The sequence below is a fragment of the Engystomops pustulosus genome, chromosome 4, assembly GCF_040894005.1.
Source record: "Engystomops pustulosus chromosome 4, aEngPut4.maternal, whole genome shotgun sequence".
NCBI classification, from domain to species: domain Eukaryota; kingdom Metazoa; phylum Chordata; class Amphibia; order Anura; family Leptodactylidae; genus Engystomops; species Engystomops pustulosus.
Genome location: NC_092414.1, coordinates 207,554,055 through 207,575,629, shown reverse-complemented (window position 1 = coordinate 207,575,629; position 21,575 = coordinate 207,554,055). Strand labels below are relative to the sequence as shown.

Here is a 21,575-nt window from a genome sequence, read left to right as displayed (position 1 = left end):
TTCACTTCTTTGTGAGCGGATGTTGTTGACTAAGAGAAATCTACACAGACCACAGGGGTGACGACTAACCCCCGTTCTTTTCTGGGAGGGGACTCTCTTTTGATTTGCGACCCTAACATGGGGAATTACGTTACTGCATAACCAACTAACTCCTCTGTATAAGGACTAACTCTCCTGCATGAATCTTCTCTGGATGCCCCTCTTCTAACTATTTATTAACGAAGCTGTCCCTGCTGACTGATAAACTAAAATCCTACAATCCTGCTCTAACAAAGGTGGAGTAGACAGCGGACATTGACCTGTTAACATCTAGGACTTTAAAAATCCAAAAAAGCACCACTAATTCACTAACGTCTTCGCTGTAGGCTGCCCCCCTACATCTAAAGTTACCTGCTCCCCCTTTTGGACCCATTGTGTTTCCTTCCTTTTTTTTTTTTTTTTTCTCTTGCTAGTGGTGTACTTATACAGGAGTGTAAACGGAGCATTAACACAACAATATCTAACACAAGCCAAAATACCTTACACGATTAGTACTCGTGTCTCTGAGCTACTTGGGTCTAACACCAAAATTGTTTGTCTGTGACGCTCTTAACTTTTGAATTGTATATTGTGGAGCTCGTCTTTTGTTTTTCTTCTGTGTATTTATATTAACATCTGTTCATACTTGCGGCGCTCCCTATATAAGGCAGATTGCTTGCTGTGATCAAATATCCCCAGCATAACATCTTTGGTAATTCTCCTGCACAAGGGTGGTGTACTTAGAATCCAAGCTAAAATTGTCTCTGTACATGTGTTTAAGTACTCTTTCTACATTGATCGTAACCGAAACATAGTGAGAGATATGGGCCCCAAAAATGTGCAGAGGAAATCCGGAGGGGGAATTGATAAGCTATGGAAGGCCTCTCCGGCTAAAACCAGGCAAACCCCCAAGGATATAGGGGATGAAAATGAGAGTGGAGCCAGACAGATTCCATCACAGATGGAGGAACTCCCCCCTGAATTAAGAGAAACTCTAGCTGAGATCTTGTCAACAGTAAAGGACACTAAAGCATCGGTAGATGAATATAAGACAGCTATTGATAAAATAAACACACAGATTAGCTCCCTACAGCTAGAAGTTATAAGAGTGAGAGAGGAGGTTAATAAAGTTCAGGAAAAAAGTTCGTTCATGTCCTTGATAACGACAAGTTATTTGCTGGACCAATACATTGTCTACATGATGTATATGTTCTGCTACCTATTGTGCAGGTTCTACAAGAACTTATTGTGAATACAATGTACACTTTTCATGACTATAACGACCCTGTTGTACTATCTGTTATTTTTGTGAAACTTTAAACTATTCAATAAAATGTAAGTTGGAAAAAAAAATAAAGTTCAGGAAAAAACAAAAGAATTCGAAAAAAGCTGTAATAAGATGGAGATGAGCCTGAAAGAAATGAAACTGGAAATTGACCGTAATAGGAAGGAAAATGGTAGACTGCAGGATAAGCTGACCGATATGGAAGACAGGGCAAGAAGGGCAAACATAAGAATTGTGGGCCTCCCTGAGAACGAAACTGAAAGGGATATGTCGGAACAGATAGAGAAATGGCTTGCCGACACATTTGGTACAGATGGATTCTCAAATATGTTTGGGGTTGAGAGAGCACACAGAGTCCCGTTTAAAAAAAAAACCCCAGGCGCTACCCCCCGGACGGTGCTAGTTAAACTGATCAGTTCACGGGATAGGGACTTTATATTGAGACAAAGTAGGGACAAAGCAGTCACCTTATTAAAACAAGCGAGAATCTCAATATACCCAGACTTCTCGAGGGCTACTCAAATGAAACGCGCTAGCTTTAAAGAAGTCAAAAAAAGGCTAATGGAAGCCAATGTCCAGTATTCTCTGATGTTCCCGACCAAATTACGTATTATTTACAATGACAAGTCCTGGTTCTTTGAATCCCCTAAAGATGTGGCAAGCTGGCTGGACCAGCAGGGACTGTAACATCATTTGTTTGACCTGTTGCGGGGGCTCTTGGGTGGAGTGAGGGGAGGATGGGCAAGCGTGGGTTTGTGGAGGCCTGCGGATGAAGAGGCAGAAGTGGGCCAAATGGGGGGTGGAGAGTCCGTTGGTAGGGGGGGGGGATTCCTTAAGTCTTCCTTTTTTTTTTTTTTTCTTCCTTGTTTTTTTTTCTTCTTCTTTTCTCTCTCCTTCTCCTCCTATGTCTTCCACTCCTCTATATACTATCCTTTAGATGGCAAGTGAGGTACGCATACTAACATGGAACATTAGAGGCTCCAGTAATAGACTTAAACGCCTCCAGACGTTCGATGCTATTAGTAGACACTTGCCCGCAATTGTCTGTCTCATCGAGACACATCTCACTCCAGAAAACACCCATCGTTTCAAAAAAAGAAGGATAGGAAACGAATTTCATGCTTATGGTAACATGTTTTCCAAAGGGGTATCAGTTCTTGTCCACAGAGATATAGATCTCACTGTTAATAGAGCAATGCTGGATAAAGAGGGGAGATTCATTTTTTTACACGGTCGTTTGAATGGAACAAGCATTATATTAGCTTTCGTGTATCTCCCCCCTCCAGCATCACTCGAGGTCTTACGTACACTGTTGAATTTCACTGAAGAATTTGGTAACTGTCCCGTAATGATCATATGGTAATGGAGGAGGGTATAGATAGACTAAGACAGGGATAAGACTCAAGCTCTGGCAAAGAAAAAAGGGGTAGGTTAGCATATTTGTGCGATGACCTTGGTTGGACAGATGTCTGGCGGAAATTATATGGAAATCGCAGAGCATATTCGTGCATGAGTAAAACCTACCAATCCCTTTCTCGAATTGACTTGTGCCTGGCCAACACCCCATTCCTTGAGTTAATAAGGAAAATGAAATATGAGAGCATAACGATCTCGCATCATGCCCCACAACTGGTGATATTAAAATCGCCAACGAGAAATATGAGAAGATTTAAATTAAACCCCTATTGGATCAAAATTTTGCACCCTAAAGCAGAGATTGAAAAGGAAATTGATTGGTACTGGGACATTAACGCACCCTCCGCGAGCCTGAGTGCTGTATGGGACTCTTTGAAGATACATATCAAGGAATTCTACAAACATAATATCAAACTAGCTAAGGTACAGTTTACCCAGAAAGAGAATCAACTTCACAGGGATCATACTGCTGCAGAGCGGGACTTCATGGACTGTCCATCAGAGCTAAATAAAAGTAGGGTTTTAGAAACCAAGGACAACTTGTACACTTTTATGACAGAAAAAGCCCAACATAAGTCGTTCTTTCGAGCGCAAAACCAATTTGTTGAGGGTGGCAAACCTGGAAAGTACCTGGCTAGTAGGATACAGAACTTTGCCGGGAAATCCGCCATTACAGCAATTAAGGGTAACGACGGCAGTATTATAAGGGACCCTGATAAGATCCTGGATAGGCTGAGATGCTTTTATTTAGAACTATATCAATCTGAACAGGAACCCAATAAAGCACTAGTGGAAGGATATCTTAAAGATGTCCAATTCCCCTCAGTATCAATACAACAAAGAGAAGAACTGGGGATCCCTATTACCCAACAGGAGCTAGAGAAAGCCCTAGAGTCATTTGAAAAGGACACCACGCCGGGTCCAGATGGACTACCATTTAGTTTTTATAAAAAATATAGTAAGTTGCTTCTCCCAAAATTAACTAGGGTTTTTGAAGAGCTCCTGCGAAGTAATGGAGTGTCAAACTCAATGGATGAGGCCGGTATAGTATTAATACCTAAAAAGGATAAGGATCCTCTGGATGCAGCCTCATACCGTCCGATTTCCCTACTTAACACGGACTTAAAAATTTTAGCAAAGCTTCTGGCCCTTAGACTGCAAAAAGTGATCTCTAAAATAGTCCATAATGATCAAAATGGTTTTATACCAGGCCGGAGGACAGGAGATCGAGTGTGGCTGCGCAACAACCATCCTACCAGTAAGCTAGATGGGCGTTGGGAGCGTGAGCCATACTTAGTTAGGGACAGTCTCTCCCCTGAAGTCTACGAGATTTCAAGAGGAGACCGTCCACCACTCCGGGTACATAGGAACCGGCTGAAGAGATGTCTTCGTCCTTTTGCCCCTATGTCCAGACCTCTCACCTCGAGCCCCAACCTACAGTCCTCATTGTGTTCACCTACCCCCAGTTTCTTAGAACTTGTGACTGTGCCTCAACTCTGTGTTGTTATTTCCACTCCAGTCAGAGGTACCCCAGAGAGACCATCATCCCCACCGCAGTCTCCAATACTGCTCCAGAGTCTACAACCCCTGAGGCATCAGAGGCAGCTGAGACTCCGACTCCAGCACCTGACTCAAAAGAGGACGATGAGGAGGTTGTTATCTTCTCCCAACCGGAACTTCGGAGGTCTCAAAGGGAGACAAAAGGCAAAGCACCTGCGTACCTGGAGGTGTACCAACTGGTGTCACACAGAAGGAGGAGGCAGGTACGTTTTTCTGACACCGAAGTACTCACCAATGAAGAAGATTCCGAGTAACCCCTGATGGGCTGTAGCCTTCTTCAGGTACTGTGCTTATTGTACATATGTTTATTATTTCTGCTGCTATCCCAGTTGGGCTGAGCGCCCATAACCCATAGAGCCAGAAACTTTTCTGAGACTCTACCCCTATTTATCATTCATTCATTCAAGAGACTCTCCTTGAACCGCACTACCATACTTATTGCACTTTTCCCGACATCAAGGGCTGTACCCAGAAGATGGACTTTGCTATTAAAGACCTTCTGAGAGACTTTTGCCAACTCAAAGGAAAAGTTGCTATTGACTTCTTGCATTGCCCCTAATGCCTTCCATTTAGCTATGGACATTCTGCATGCACTATTATGCCTTTCCCTTTTTAGGTAAAGAGACATTTTATCCTGCTACCCTGAGTAGCCTACCTCTATAACGTTGGCAACGTTAATGTTTTAAGATGTGTACCCATTGGGCTCCTAAGCCAATGAGAGTTTACAAAATATGTTTGCACACTGTCAATTTATGTCAGAAGTTTGCAGTAACCTTTTATAGGCTTTCCAGATTGTAGTGTGGCTGTGTCGGACCGTCTATATGTAAACCCTTATCTTATTCCTTATCTTATGCCTCAAACCGAAGCTTCACAAGTGGGGGTAGTCCGTAAACTGCGGGTCCTTAGGGGACCAGGGGTGCTAGAGCTGTAGCACCTGGATGCCACTCACACAAGGGTAAGAATGTCAGTCGGCAGGTACTTGTACATTGTATAATGTCTCAATGTATCACATATGCCAATGTAATGCATATTTACTATATATTTGTCACCAGGGAAGAAGTGTTCATAAAACAAATATACAGGCCCTGGTGCCAGGAGTGGATTACAGTACATGACACCACACCTTTCCATACTGTACAGTTTGGTTTAATGGCATCAGCGACCAACTGTCACACTTCGCATACACATGTCCTTGTCTTAGTCCGACACCAACCCAGGTGCCTGTCTCCAGGACCATGGGCAGCTTGTCCCCACAGATCACCTAGCCTGCACGTCACAGAAGTGCAATTTTTGTAATTTACTTCTACCGGCCATTGCTTACATGGACCCCCCCGGAGGTCCCCCGCTGCTGGCCAGCGGTTGGTCCTCTGCGCCCCAATCAGTCCGTAGTCGAGCCGAGGGTGGCTCTTTCAATTGCCCTGGGGGTATGCAACACCCCTGCCGATGCAAGGCAGAGGGGTTGTTGCGAATACGCCCCACCATGTAGCTTGCAGCCTGTGTAGGGTCTGAGCAACCTCACAGCAGGTCACTACATAACACAGGGGAACACACTGCAGCGGTAGAGTCTGCCTGGCAAGGCAGAAGTTAATTCTTTATGTGATATAATCTGTGTTGACCAATCACATGTGTTATATATTGTATCTGTGAGCTGGGATGCGATTGGAGGAGGAACCACCACCTGACCAGTGGGAGTAATAAAACTCCTGGTCAGGAAAGTTCTAGGGTGCAGTCCAGTCAGGAAAGTTCTAGGGGCAGAATAGCATAGTGAATCTAGTTAGCGAGAGCTCAGCTCACTGCCTGAGCAGCTCTGAAGGGTTAGTTAGTGAGAGAAAGGGGTATCATCCTACCTTCAAGGGTGATATCTGAAGCAACCCAGGACAAGCTGAAGCATCCTACTAGGACACAACTACCTCCCAGCCTGCCCTTGCATCCAGGCTGAAGATCCATTCCTGTGGTTCCCTCTCCAACTGCAGCCCCAGCATTTTACCTTTTGTCAAGGCATGTTACCTACTGTTCCTGTCGGTTCCAATAAAGAACTGTAAGTTACTTTTGTTCAACGTCTGCCTCCGTCTGGTCTCTGCTATTACGGCTGTTACCATCATGGGCACCCTATCCACCACACAGGGACTCATACTCCAGACACCAAAGGGTTGCCCCAGGGAGAACTACAGCCTCTCCCTCATCGTTTCTTGCCAACACCACCCTGCTGGAGACCTGCCAGGCTGTAGGACAGCCCTCCGGTTCCCCATACAAAGCACCGTGACACTAGCAAGCCTAGGCCGCAATCGCCAGCCACTCAGGTATTCCGGGCCCGACTGTCTCCAGGCCCCAAGAAAAGGCTAGGCCCCGGTGGGGGATGTTGCACATATTCTATCAATATTGTTTATTTTGTGACTTCAGATTTTTCCGTTGTGGCGTCTCCTCACTCTACTTTATACATACGGTACTTTAGTTCAAATATAATATAAACCTTATTTTTACCTTAAAAAGCTGATGCACAATAATATATGGCACATGATATAACCCATGTCTTCCATGACGAGACCCATGTGACAATAGAGGGGGGAGTGGATTCAAGCTCTCCAATGTCACGTGATGTTCGTCATGTGACCACAACCTCTAGAGTTATCATTTACATTATTCTCTCAGAATGGGATCAAAATGGAGCATTAAGGCGAGTGAATGAGATACTTCATGCATATCCAAAGTGAGACAACGTATCACTTCCAAATGTGCATCGATGCAATTGTTGGCGTCAATCCCATTAAAGTTTCTTGTCAGTGAATGTGTGATATGAAAAAACATATAGACCAAGAGGTTTTCTTATAGCGTGTTACAATATAGTCTTATTTGCCTCATTAAGCCCATCAGGGCTCAATGGGGCTGATTTACTAAGGGCCCGCGGATCGCATTTCCGTCTGACTTTCCGACATTTTCGGGATTTGCACTGTTGTGACGGATTTGGCAGGGGATTTTGTTGCTTCGATCGGATTTTGGCGCAGCGGCGCCGGCTTTCATGCCACAGAAATCGGGGGGCGCACCATCTTAGTGAATCGCAGCACAGTGCATCATCGTCGGCACATTCTGGAACTCCGAGGGACCGGGTAAGTAAATGTGCCCCGATGTGTATAATTTGTACATCCAATACATTTCACGTCTGGATAATGTTTCAGAGCTATATGATCTATTGGGGTAATTCTGATAGGGTTAGGTTCATTTTTATGTTAGGGTCATTTATATGGACAACAGCAGATATAATTCCAGACTGAGATTGGGACAACAACCCATCAAGAAGCCTCTTTGGACAAAAAAATGTCTCTTGAGACACCAAGCAAATTGTTGGAAGATCTGTTACAAGCGATGACTTCTCTTTTTGGTCATAGTCATAATTATCCAAAATTTTGGCCTCCAGGTTACAGAAAGTAATGTGCAAAATCGTGTCGAGGATCAGTCAGGGTTTATGGTCGGGGAGATCGGTCAGATATAACATTGTGTGCACTTGGTGGATGACACATTGCGAAGATGGCGGAAGTAGAATGATGGTCTCACTTGATGCAGTTAAAGCTTGGAGTGGGACTACGTTTGGATGGTGTTAGAGAGGATGGGGTACAGTCAGAACTTTATTAGTTGGACAAAGTTGCTCTATAATCAACCAATGGCCAGAGTAAGTGTGAGCGGCAGAGCGGCAGCGAATGGCAATTGTTTAGAGGGACTCGACAAGGATGACCCTTGTCACCATTATTGTTTGCAGTGGTTTGGGAGCCATTGGCCTGTAGTTTAAGGGTCTGTGATGGGCTAAGAGGGTTTATCAGGAGATCCTTGGAGGATAGGTTATTATTCTATGCTGACGACCTGCTACCTTTCCTAGATGCTTAATGTAGTCATCAGCCTGATTGAATCCCATGGTCATTTTTCAGGAATTAAAACAAATTGGCAAAAATCTTCTCGCCTTATGCTGGACTCGGCAACAGAAGTGGTTGGTAATGTTGGTCAGCTTGTGGTGGTTAAAATATTAAATATTTGGGAATTTTGATTAGTAAGAATTTGTAGAACATTTAGAAGAATTTATTTAGAACATGATCCCCGTGGTTCAAAAGGTAAGTAAAAGTTTGCCATATGGAAAAAAAAATGAATATCCCAATGGCGGCCAGAGTAGTGTTATTAAAGATTTCATACTGACCTAGGGCCTCTTTTACATATCTGTCCAGTGGTCATCTCTAAGGGCTCATTCAGACAACCGTTATGGGGGCTGTGATCTGGTCTCCTGCCTATGGAGGGAGGAGGGGTGAAGAACACTCCCCCCTACCTCCTCCCCTCGGCCCTGTGCTCACCCAGGATCTGGTCCGGGGGGCACCTGGCCATCTGAATGCAGCCTTTAATGTATTTAAGACATAAGAAGAAATGATTTGGCAGGGTGGAAGAAACGGGCCTTTTGGTAGATATGACTATTTGTATTATTATTAGACCAGACTAATCTTCTAACATCAGAACCAGCACTAGATCCGTATTGTCCAGACTGTGCCATGCACACCAAGAAATAACAGGCCGGCGGTACTGACATGTTACAGGGGAAGATGAAGTAGATATTGTTGAGAAATAGAGGGAGGAGTTTTGTGTGACACATATACATCCCATAAACATCATATGATATATGTACAGGAGCCCAGGCAGAGTAGGTGTCAGACATTAGGCCAAGTATAGATATCTATAGCTGCTTCTGTACCAGACACAGGATTTTCGTCACTATCGAATAGTTAGTATAGGTAGTTTAGGTATAAAGCTAAAAAAAAATTTCATAGATTGAAAATTTCTTGTCGCACAAGACAACTTCCTCTACAAACCCACACAGGAAATCTGACAAGCTGAGCTCACCATCACAGTCTGCAACCTTCATGACAAGTGCAGACCTGGACCTTCAGAGAGGATCTCCGGTGAGCCCAGGACAGGAGGGTGCGCTGAGGCATTGGAAGCCCTGGAGACAACAGCGTCTGGGGGCCACATTGTGATGAGCGCGTCATACAACCACCAACCAAGACCAAGGGATGGCGCTGAGCCTGTAGGATACACAAGACAAGAGTAGCCATACAGAACCACCATGGGGTCCCGCATTAAGTAAGAAGCTGAACATTTATATGTCAGTCCTGGCCAGTTTTGCCAACATCTTCCCCTTAACGCCATGTCTTTCCACTAAATCGCCTTAACAGCTATAATCGTCTGGAGCACAATTTAGTGTAATCATACTTCCCCTATGTACTAGAATATAACTACTATAATACTGTCCCCTATGTACAAGAATATAACTACTATAATACTGCCCCCTATGTACAGGAATATAACTACTATAATACTGCCCCCTATGTACAGGAATATAACTACTATAATACTGCCCCCTATGTACAGGAATATAACTACTATAATACTGCCCCCTATGTACAGGAATATAACTACTATAAAACTGCCCCTATGTACAAGAATATAACTACTATAATACTGCCCCCTATGTACAGGAATATAACTACTATAATACTGCCCCCTATGTACAGATATATAACTACTATAATACTGCCCCCTATGTACAGAAATATAACTACAATAATACTGCCCCCTATGTACAAGAATATAACTGCTATAATACTGCCCCCTATGTACAAGAATATAACTACTATAATACTGCCCCCTATGTACAAGAATATAACTACTATAATACTGCCCCCTATGTACAGGAATATAACTACCGTACTATAATACTGCCCCCTATGTACAGGAATATAACTACTATAATACTGCCCCCTATGTACAAGAATATAACTCCTATAATACTCCCCTATGTACAAGAATATAACTACTATAATACTCCCCTATGTACAAGAATATAACTACTATAATACTGCCCCCTATGTACAGGAATATAACTACTATAATACTGCCCCCTATGTACAAGAATATAACTACTATAATACTGCCCCCTATGTACAGGAATATAACTACCGTACTATAATACTGCCCCCTATGTACAGGAATATAACTACTATAATACTGCCCCCTATGTACAAGAATATAACTACTATAATACTGCCCCCTATGTACAGGAATATAACTACTATAATACTGCCCCCTATGTACAAGAATATAACTACTATAATACTGCCCCCTATGTACAGGAATATAACTACTATAATACTGCCCCCTATGTACAGGAATATAACTACTATAATACTGCCCCCTATGTACAAGAATATAACTACTATAATACTGCCCCCTATGTACAAAAATATAACTACTATAATACTGCCCCCTATGTACAAGAATATAACTACTATAATACTCCCGCCTATGTACAAGAATATAACTACTATAATACTGCCCCCTATGTACAAGAATATAACTACTATAAAACTGCCCCCTATGTACAAGGATATAACTACTATAATACTGCCCCCTATGTACAAGAATATAACTACTATAATACTGCCCCCTATGTACAAGAATATAACTACTATAATACTACCCCTATGTACAAGAATATAACTACTATAATACTGCCCCCTATGTACAAGAATATAACTACTATAATACTGCCCCCTATGTACAAGAATATAACTACTATAATACTGCCCCCTATGTACAAGAATATAATTACTATATTACTGCCCCCTATGTACAAGACTATAACTACTATAATACTGCCCCCTATGTACAGGAATATAACTACTATAATACTGCCCCCTATGTACAAGAATATAACTACTATAATACTGCCCCCTATGTACAGGAATATAACTACCGTACTATAATACTGCCCCCTATGTACAGGAATATAACTACTATAATACTGCCCCCTATGTACAAGAATATAACTACTATAATACTGCCCCTATGTACAAGAATATAACTACTATATTACTGCCCCTATGTACAAGACTATAACTACTATAATACTGCCCCCTATGTACAAGAATATAACTACTATAATACTCCCCTATGTACAAGAATATAACTACTATAATACTGCCCCCTATGTACAGGAATATAACTACTATAATACTGCCCCCTATGTACAGGAATATAACTACTATAATACTGCCCCCTATGTACAAGGATATAACTACTATAATACTGCCCCCTATGTACAAGAATATAACTACTATAATACTGCCCCCTATGTACAAGAATATAACTACTATAATACTGCCCCCTATGTACAAGACTATAACTACTATAATACTGCCCCCTATGTACAAGAATATAACTACTATAATACTGCCCCCTATGTACAGGAATATAACTACTATAATACTGCCCCCTATGTACAAGAATATAACTACTATAATACTGCCCCCTATGTACAGGAATATAACTACCGTACTATAATACTGCCCCCTATGTACAGGAAGATAACTACTATAATACTGCCCCCTATGTACAAGAATATAACTACTATAATACTGCCCCCTATGTACAGGAATATAACTACTATAATACTGCCCCCTATGTACAAGAATATAACTACTATAATACTACCCCTATGTACAAGAATATAACTACTATAATACTGCCCCCTATGTACAAGAATATAACTACTATAATACTGCCCCCTATGTACAAGAATATAACTACTATAACACTGCCCCTATGTACAAGAATATAACTACTATAATACTACCCCTATGTACAAGAATATAACTACTATAATACTGCCCCCTATGTACAAGAATATAACTACTATAATACTGCCCCCTATGTACAAGAATATAACTACTATAATACTGCCCCCTATGTACAAGAATATAACTACTATATTACTGCCCCTATGTACAAGACTATAACTACTATAATACTGCCCCCTATGTACAGGAATATAACTACTATAATACTGCCCCCTATGTACAAGAATATAACTACTATAATACTGCCCCCTATGTACAGGAATAAAACTACCGTACTATAATACTGCCCCCTATGTACAGGAATATAACTACTATAATACTGCCCCCTATGTACAAGAATATAACTACTATAATACTGCCCCTATGTACAAGAATATAACTACTATATTACTGCCCCTATGTACAAGACTATAACTACTATAATACTGCCCCCTATGTACAAGAATATAACTACTATAATACTCCCCTATGTACAAGAATATAACTACTATAATACTGCCCCCTATGTACAGGAATATAACTACTATAATACTGCCCCCTATGTACAGGAATATAACTACTATAATACTGCCCCCTATGTACAAGGATATAACTACTATAATACTGCCCCCTATGTACAAGAATATAACTACTATAATACTGCCCCCTATGTACAAGAATATAACTACTATAATACTGCCCCCTATGTACAAGACTATAACTACTATAATACTGCCCCCTATGTACAAGAATATAACTACTATAATACTGCCCCCTATGTACAGGAATATAACTACTATAATACTGCCCCCTATGTACAAGAATATAACTACTATAATACTGCCCCCTATGTACAGGAATATAACTACCGTACTATAATACTGCCCCCTATGTACAGGAATATAACTACTATAATACTGCCCCCTATGTACAAGAATATAACTACTATAATACTGCCCCCTATGTACAGGAATATAACTACTATAATACTGCCCCCTATGTACAAGAATATAACTACTATAATACTGCCCCCTATGTACAGGAATATAACTACTATAATACTGCCCCCTATGTACAAGAATATAACTACTATAATACTGCCCCCTATGTACAGGAATATAACTACTATAATACTGCCCTCTATGTACAGGAATATAACTACTATAATACTGCCCCCTATGTACAAGAATATAACTACTATAATACTGCCCCCTATGTACAGGAATATAACTACTATAATACTGCCCCCTATGTACAGGAATCTAACTACTATAATACTGCCCCCTATGTACAAGAATATAACTACTATAATACTGCCCCCTATGTACAAGAATATAACTACTATAATACTGCCCCCTATGTACAGGAATATAACTACCGTACTATAATACTGCCCCCTATGTACAGGAATATAACTACTATAATACTGCCCCCTATGTACAAGAATATAACTACTATAATACTGCCCCCTATGTACAGGAATATAACTACTATAATACTGCCCCTATGTACAAGAATATAACTACTATAATACTGCCCCCTATGTACAAGAATATAACTACTATAATACTGCCCCCTATGTACAGGAATATAACTACTATAATACTGCCCCCTATGTACAGGAATATAACTACTATAATACTGCCCCCTATGTACAGGAATATAACTACTATAATACTGCCCCCTATGTACAAGAATATAACTACTATAATACTGCCCCCTATGTACAAGAATATAACTACTATAATACTGCCCCCTATGTACAAGAATATAACTACTATAATACTGCCCCCTATGTACAGAAATATAACTACTATAATACTGCCCTCTATGTACAGGAATATAACTACTATAATACTGCCCCCTATGTACAAGAATATAACTACTATAATACTGCCCCCTATGTACAAGAATATAACTACTATAATACTGCCCCCTATGTACAGGAATATAACTACTATAATACTGCCCCCTATGTACAGGAATATAACTGCTATAATACTGCCCCCTATGTACAAGAATATAACTACTATAATACTGCCCCCTATGTACAGAAATATAACTACTATAATACTGCCCCCTATGTACAAGAATATAACTACTATAATACTGCCCCCTATGTACAGGAATATAACTACTATAATACTGCCACCTATGTACAAGAATATAACTACTATAATACTGCCCCCTATGTACAAGAATATAACTACTATAATACTGCCACCTATGTACAAGAATATAACTACTATAATACTGCCCCCTATGTACAAGAATATAACTACTATAATACTGCCCCCTATGTACAGGAATATAACTACTATAATACTGCCACCTATGTACAGGAATATAACTACTATAATACTGCCCCCTATGTACAAGAATATAACTACTATAATACTGCCCCCTATGTACAAGAATATAACTACTATAATACTGCCCCCTATGTACAGGAATATAACTACCGTACTATAATACTGCCCCCTATGTACAGGAATATAACTACTATAATACTGCCCCCTATGTACAGGAATATAACTACTATAATACTGCCCCCTATGTACAAGAATATAACTACTATAATACTGCCCCCTATGTACAGGAATATAACTACTATAATACTGCCCCCTATGTACAGGAATATAACTACTATAATACTGCCCCCTATGTACAAGAATATAACTACTATAATACTGCCCCCTATGTACAAGAATATAACTACTATAATACTGCCCCCTATGTACAGGAATATAACTACTATAATACTGCCCTCTATGTACAGGAATATAACTACTATAATACTGCCCCCTATGTACAAGAATATTACTACTATAATACTGCCCTCTATGTACAGGAATATAACTACTATAATACTGCCCCCTATGTACAGAAATATAACTACAATAATACTGCCCCCTATGTACAAGAATATAACTACTATAATACTGCCCCCTATGTACAGAAATATAACTACTATAATACTGCCACCTATGTACAAGAATATAACTACTATAATACTGCCCCCTATGTACAAGAATATAACTACTATAATACGGCCCCCTATGTACAGGAATATAACTACTATAATACTGCCACCTATGTACAAGAATATAACTACTATAATACTGCCCCCTATGTACAAGAATATAACTACTATAATACTGCCCCCTATGTACAGGAATATAACTACTATAATACTGCCCCCTATGTACAGGAATATAACTACTATAATACTGCCCCCTATGTACAAGAATATAACTACTATAATACTGCCCCCTATGTACAAGAATATAACTACTATAATACTGCCCCCTATGTACAGGAATATAACTACTATAATACTGCCCCCTATGTACAGGAATATAACTACTATAATACTGCCCCCTATGTACAAGAATATATCTACTATAATACTGCCCCCTATGTACAGGAATATAACTACTATAATACTGCCCCCTATGTACAAGAATATAACTACTATAATACTGCCCCTATGTACAGGAATATAACTACTATAATACTGCCTCCTATGTACAAGAATATAACTACTATAATACTGCCCCCTATGTACAGGAATATAACTACTATAATACTGCCTCCTATGTACAAGAATATAACTACTATAATACTGCACATTGTACATCATAATATGTATGTGATATATATATATGCTGTATTTGTAATGTGTACTCATTGTATGTGTATACAGTGTATGGTGTCTGTATACTGTATGTCTATATATTATGTATGTTTGTATATGGCACTGTATGTGTATATACTGTGTATATATATATATATACACTAAATATGCTCTATAAGTGAGCGTAAGACTGTATAAATATGTGATTGTACAAATATGTAGATTTTTAATGTAGGAAGGGGGGGGGCATCCAGAAGCCTGCTATGGGGCCCTGCCTCTCCTGGTTACCCCTCTGCTTTTGGTCTATCATACACAAAATCATCAATGAAATCTATGACTTTGTTTTAACAGGGAGAATCCAGAAAAAATATTTGAAGGATTTTTTGATGTCCAGGCCCCAATATCTCAAGATAAAGGTCAGAAGTAATGGGGAGGCCATTGTGTAGTAGTTACATGTATATTGTTATAGTCTTATATGTAATATGGATAGAAGATATCATATTTACATATTTATCTTGTGTGATACAGTCTGCTGAGCTGTGTATCTAATCCGATCATGTGTGATACTGTCTGCTGAGCTGTGTATCTAATCCTATCCTGTGTGATACTGCCTGCTGAGCTGTGTATCTAATCCGATCATGTGTGATACTGTCTGCTGAGCTGTGTATCTAATCCGATCATGTGTGATACTGTCTGCTAAGCTGTGTATCTAATCCTATCATGTGTGATACTGTCTGCTGGGCTGTGTATCTAATCCTATCCCGTGTGATACTGTCTGCTGAGCTGTGTATCTAATCATATCATGTGTGATACTGTCTGCTGGGCTGTGTATCTAATCCTATCATGTGTGATACTGTCTGCTGAGCTGTGTATCTAATCCTCTCCTGTGTGATACTGTCTTCTGAGCTGTGTATCTAATCATATCATGTGTGATACTGTCTGCTGGGCTGTGTATCTAATCCTATCATGTGTGATACTGTCTGCTGAGCTGTGTATCTAATCCTCTCCTGTGTGATACTGTCTGCTGAGCTGTGTATCTAATCCTATCTTGTGTGATACTGTCTGCTGGGCTGTGTATCTAATCATATCATGTGTGATACTGTCTGCTGGGCTGTGTATCTAATCCTATCATGTGTGATACTGTCTGCTGGGCTGTGTATCTAATCCTATCTTGTGTGATACTGTCTGCTGGGCTGTGTATCTAATCCTACCATGTGTGATACTGTCTGCTGGGCTGTGTATCTAATCCTATCATGTGTGATACTGTCTGCTGGGCTGTGTATCTAATCCTATCATGTGTGATACTGTCTGCTGGGCTGTGTATCTAATCCTATCATGTGTGATACTGTCTGCTGGGCTGTGTATCTAATCTTATTATGTGGGATACTGTTTGCTCAGCTGTGTATCTAATCTCTTTGATGCTATCAAATTGATGACCCATCTTACAATGTTTCCTTTCAGACCCGGTGCTGAACAGACAATTCCCTGAACATTTTGATGACCAGGTAAGACATCGAAATATTACTCTATCACACTACAGCCCCGCCTGGAATAACCCTGGCTTCTATAATATGTTTTCCCAGTTTTTATAATATTTTTGGCTTTTTTTACCATGTGGAGACCACCAGTAAGATGCTCTTGATGGATGATAATTGATCTGGGTTTACATGTATATGTGAGAGCACACAGGAGCGAGGATTGTCTCAATGAAAGAGAATTATATACAGAGAAAAATTATAGAAAAAGTGACCTGTCGTTGGCAGCTTGCTGATGGTTTCTAGGTAGTGGGTATTGTATGGAGAGAAAAAACTACACAGTAAGGGGTCACAGCATAGAATATCTGTATTATTTAATATTATGTTTTGAGGCTGATGGTATTACTGTCTCATCATCTCTTCATGTCTCTATCATACAGGACTCTGTAACCACCCTGACAAAGTTCTGCTTTCCCTTTAACGTGGAGAGGTAAATGTCACATTGTCCCATGTGCTTCATCTACAGTTAGGTAGCCTTGTATGTCAGCAATACAAGGCTCACCGCGCAAGCGTGAAGTTTCCTTGTGAGGTGAGCGGACATCACGAGGGGGTGCGGGTCAGGACCGGGAGGATGTGGGACGGGATTTGGGTGCTTCATGTAGAGCGTGCGCCAATTGTATCTGCAACACCCCTGCCAATGCGCATGGCAGAGGAGTGGTTGCGAATAAGCCCCTTGTACCAATTCAGTACACCCAGAGGTAATATGCAGCGATAGATACTGCCTGGATAGGCAAGGGTTAATTGTATTTGCTATTGTTATCCAATGATGTTTCAATCTGTAAACTGGAGTGTGATTGGAGAGTGAGACCACCGGACCGGGGAGTAACAAAACCTCTGGACAAGAAATGACTGCAGGCAGTTGGCGCTGAGCTCTCACCTCATGAGCAGCTCCTGTAACCCAGCTCCAGACAGAGGGGCATAGCAACTCCACACTGAGTGATTAGAGACAGTGTGTGCCTCACACCCCTAGTGAGCTCACACAGAAGACCCAGGACAAAGCTGCAGCTTCCAGCATTGGACGCAGCTACATCCCAGCCTGCATCTGCATCCAGGCTGGTGACTCAACTCCTGAGGTTCACTCTCCAAGAGCACTCCAGTAATCCGACCATCGGTAAGGAATCGCTTGGCACGTTTCTTGCTGTTGGTTCGAATAAAGAACTATAAGTTATTTTTTGAACAACGTTGCCTCCATCTGGTCCCTGCTGCAGCTGGAGAGCTGCCAGGCTGTGGGACAGCCCTCCGGTCCCCATACCAAGCACCGTGACACTAGCGTGCCTAGGCCGCAACCGCCAGCCACTCAGGTATTCTGGGCCCCGGCTGTCTCCAGGCCCCAAGAAAAGGCTAGGCCCGGTGGGGGGATGTTGCAAATTAATTATGCAAATGAGCAGATGGACGATAGAATTTGAAATGCGCAGCCCCCGAGACTTCACTGCTGGTGGCGGCAGGGAGCCAGGTAAAGTTTGACAATCCATATTCCAAAGTAAGCCACACATGTGATAAAAACGTTATTGCTATTCACTGTATAGTGTCTATAGGAACCTGTCACCAGTGAAAAATACTCCCTTTATATAAAAGGCATGGAGTTGATTTAAGGTGTGGTGCTCGTATTTTGATGCAATGAATTGATTTCTCGATGCAGATGAAACAAGCCAATCCAAGGGGTTGTCCAGGGATAACAAAAACAATAAAAACCGTATCCTCCAGTGCTCTCTGCGCACCTGATACAGTTAACATACGGTAGATGCGAGTTACATAGGTTATGCTGGTCACCTACTTATAGATGGAACGGTAGAATGGGGGCATTGATTTTAGCTTGTTCGGGCCGTGGATAGCTGTGTGTCTTTCCGGTTGGTCATTGCAGCAGCTACCGCCATTTAGCCGGCAGGCCCAGGGTCTGCAATCAGTGCAGGTGCATGGCGCATGTGTGCACTCACATCCACCAAATGCAGCCCAACTGATAGTACATATCGACCATGACCCAAAACATAAAGCCAAAGAAACCCAGGAGTTTATTAAATAAAGAAAGTGGAATATTCTTAAATGGCCAAGTCAGTCCTGAGCTCAACTCAACCAAGACAAGTTTCACTTTCTAAAGAATAACTTCAGACAGAAAGACCACAAACAGTAACTAAAAACTGCTGCAGCAAAGGCCACAGGAGGAGACACAGCGATGTCTGCTGATGTCCATGAGGGCAACTCACTGCTAACAAAGGGTTTTCAACCAAATAGTGGAAATTAATATTTTATTTACAATTATTTTCCAATTACTTCAGAGCCCCAGAAATGAAGGGAATGGGGCTCATTTACTTACCCGGTCCATTCGCGATCCAGCGGCGCATTCTCTGCGGTGGATTCGGGTCTTCCGGCGATTCACTAAGGCAGTCCACGATCCGTTGCTGAGTGAAGGTAATTGCGTGTCCAGCGACACTTTTTTTAAAAAAATGCAGCGGTTCTTCCGAACCCCCTGATTTCCGTTGCATGCATGCCGGCGCCGATGCGCCACAAACCGATCGCGTGCGCCAAAATCACGGGGCAATTCAGGAAAAATCTGCACAAATCAGAAATGTAACACGTTGGCAAACCATGATTCGGGCCCTTAGTAAATGACCCCCATTGTGTTTAAAATACTTAAGTTCTCCACATATTCAATTATTCCTTCAACCTCCTTAACCCCTTAACGACTTGGCCTTTTTTAGTTTTTTCACTTCCATTTTTCACACCCCACCTTCAAAAATCTATAACTTTTTTATTTTTCCACATAAAAAGCTCTGTTATGGCTTATTTTCTGCGTAACAAATTGCACTTCGTAGTGACGGTATTTAATGTTCCATGGCGCGTACTGGGAAGCGGGAAAAAAATTCCAAATGCAGTGAAAATGGTGAAAAAACACATTTGCAACGTTTTCTTGTGGGCTTGGATTTTACAGCTTTCACTGTGTGCCCCAAATGACAGGTCTACTTTATTCTTTGGGTTGCTACGATCACAGGGATACCACATCTGTACAGGTTTTATAATGTTTTCATACATTTAAAAAAATTAAAACCTCCTGTACAAAAATTTTTTTTTTGATTTTGCCATCTTCTGGCGCTAATAACTTTTTCATACTTTGGTGTACGAAGCTGTGGGTGGTGTCATTTTTTGCGACTTTTGATGGCGTTTTCATTGCTATCATTGTTAGGACTGTGCTACCTTTTGATCACTTTTTATTAATTTTTTTATATTTTCCAAAATGGCAAAAAAATGTCATTTTTGACTTTGGACGCTATTTTCCGTTACGGGGTTAAACGCAGTGAAAAACCGTTATTATAGTTTGATAGATCGGACATTTTCGGACGCGGTGATACCTAATGTGTTTATGATTTTTATTGTTTATTAATATTAATATCAGTTCTAGGGAAAGGGGGGTGATTTGAATTTTTAGTTTTTTTTAATATAATTTTTTTTTTTAAACTTTTTTTTACTTTTACTTTTACTATTTTTCAGACTCCCTAGGGTACTTTAACCCTAGGTTGTCTGATCGATCCTACCATATACTGCCATACTGCAATATGGTAGTATATGGGGATTTTACTCCTCATTCATTACAATGTGCTGATAGCACATTGTAATGAATAGGTTAAAAAGAGACAGCTTCGGGCCTTCGTGAGGCCCGATGCTGTCATGGCAACGGATCACCGCTCCCCGTGACGTCATCGGGGAGCGAAGATCCGCGCCAAGATGGCGGCGCCATCTTTTTGAAGCCTCCGGCAGCATTGCCGGAGGCGATCGCGGTGAAAGCACCCGCGATCGGTGCTAGCACCGATCGCGGGTGTTACCGGTAAGCCTTTGCTGCAATATGCAGCAAAGACTTACCGGCTATGGAGAGGGCTCGGCCCGCGAGCCCTCTCCATGCATCGGGACCCGGCGCGCGCCGTACTAGTACGGCGCGCGTCGGGAAGGGGTTAAAGGTGAAAGTCTGAACTTGCATCTGACTTGTTAAGTTCAGAATTCATTGTGAGTAAGGTACAGAACCAAAACTAGAAACATGTTGTGTCTGTCCACATATTTATGGACCTATAGCAGTGATGGCGAACCTTTTAGGCCGGCGCCACACAGGGCGCTTTGTCTGCGCTTGCAAACGCAAACGCAGACAAAGTCGCGCCCACCGGGGCGGGCCTCGGCCCGATCGCATCGGCGTTTCTATGGAAACGCCTGCGATCGGGAACGAGCCGCCGGTGTTTTGCGTTAATTTAACGCGAAACACCGGCGGCTTGTTCCCGATCGCAGGCGTTTCCATGGAAATGCCGATGCGATCGGGCCAAGGCCCGCCCCGGTGGGCGCGACTTTGTCTGCGTTTGCAAGCGCAGACAAAGCGCCCTGTGTGGCGCCGGCCTTAGAGCCGGAGTGCCCAAACTTCAACCAAAAGCCACTTATTTATTGCAAAGTGCCAGCACAGCAATTTAGGCAGTAATTTATTTCTCCTTGTTCTTTGACAACTT

The 21,575-nt window shown here is 41.5% G+C and overlaps 1 protein-coding gene across 2 annotated transcripts in view; it reads left to right on the top strand.

Annotated features, from left to right (window-relative positions):
* The first annotated feature begins 8,958 nt into the window (after positions 1-8,958).
* Positions 8,959-21,575, top strand: part of DENND1C (DENN domain containing 1C) — a 34,105-nt gene continuing 21,488 nt past the window's right edge. Inside the window, exons 1-4 of one of the 2 annotated variants that reach the window (XM_072149753.1) lie at positions 8,959-9,391; positions 15,914-15,978; positions 17,024-17,067; positions 17,478-17,527. In XM_072149753.1, the coding sequence (XP_072005854.1) occupies positions 9,375-9,391; positions 15,914-15,978; positions 17,024-17,067; positions 17,478-17,527 (176 nt within the window). In that variant the 5' untranslated portion in view covers positions 8,959-9,374. The remainder of the gene's footprint in view (positions 9,392-15,913; positions 15,979-17,023; positions 17,068-17,477; positions 17,528-21,575) is intronic. The other variant, XM_072149752.1, reaches the window with a different exon arrangement.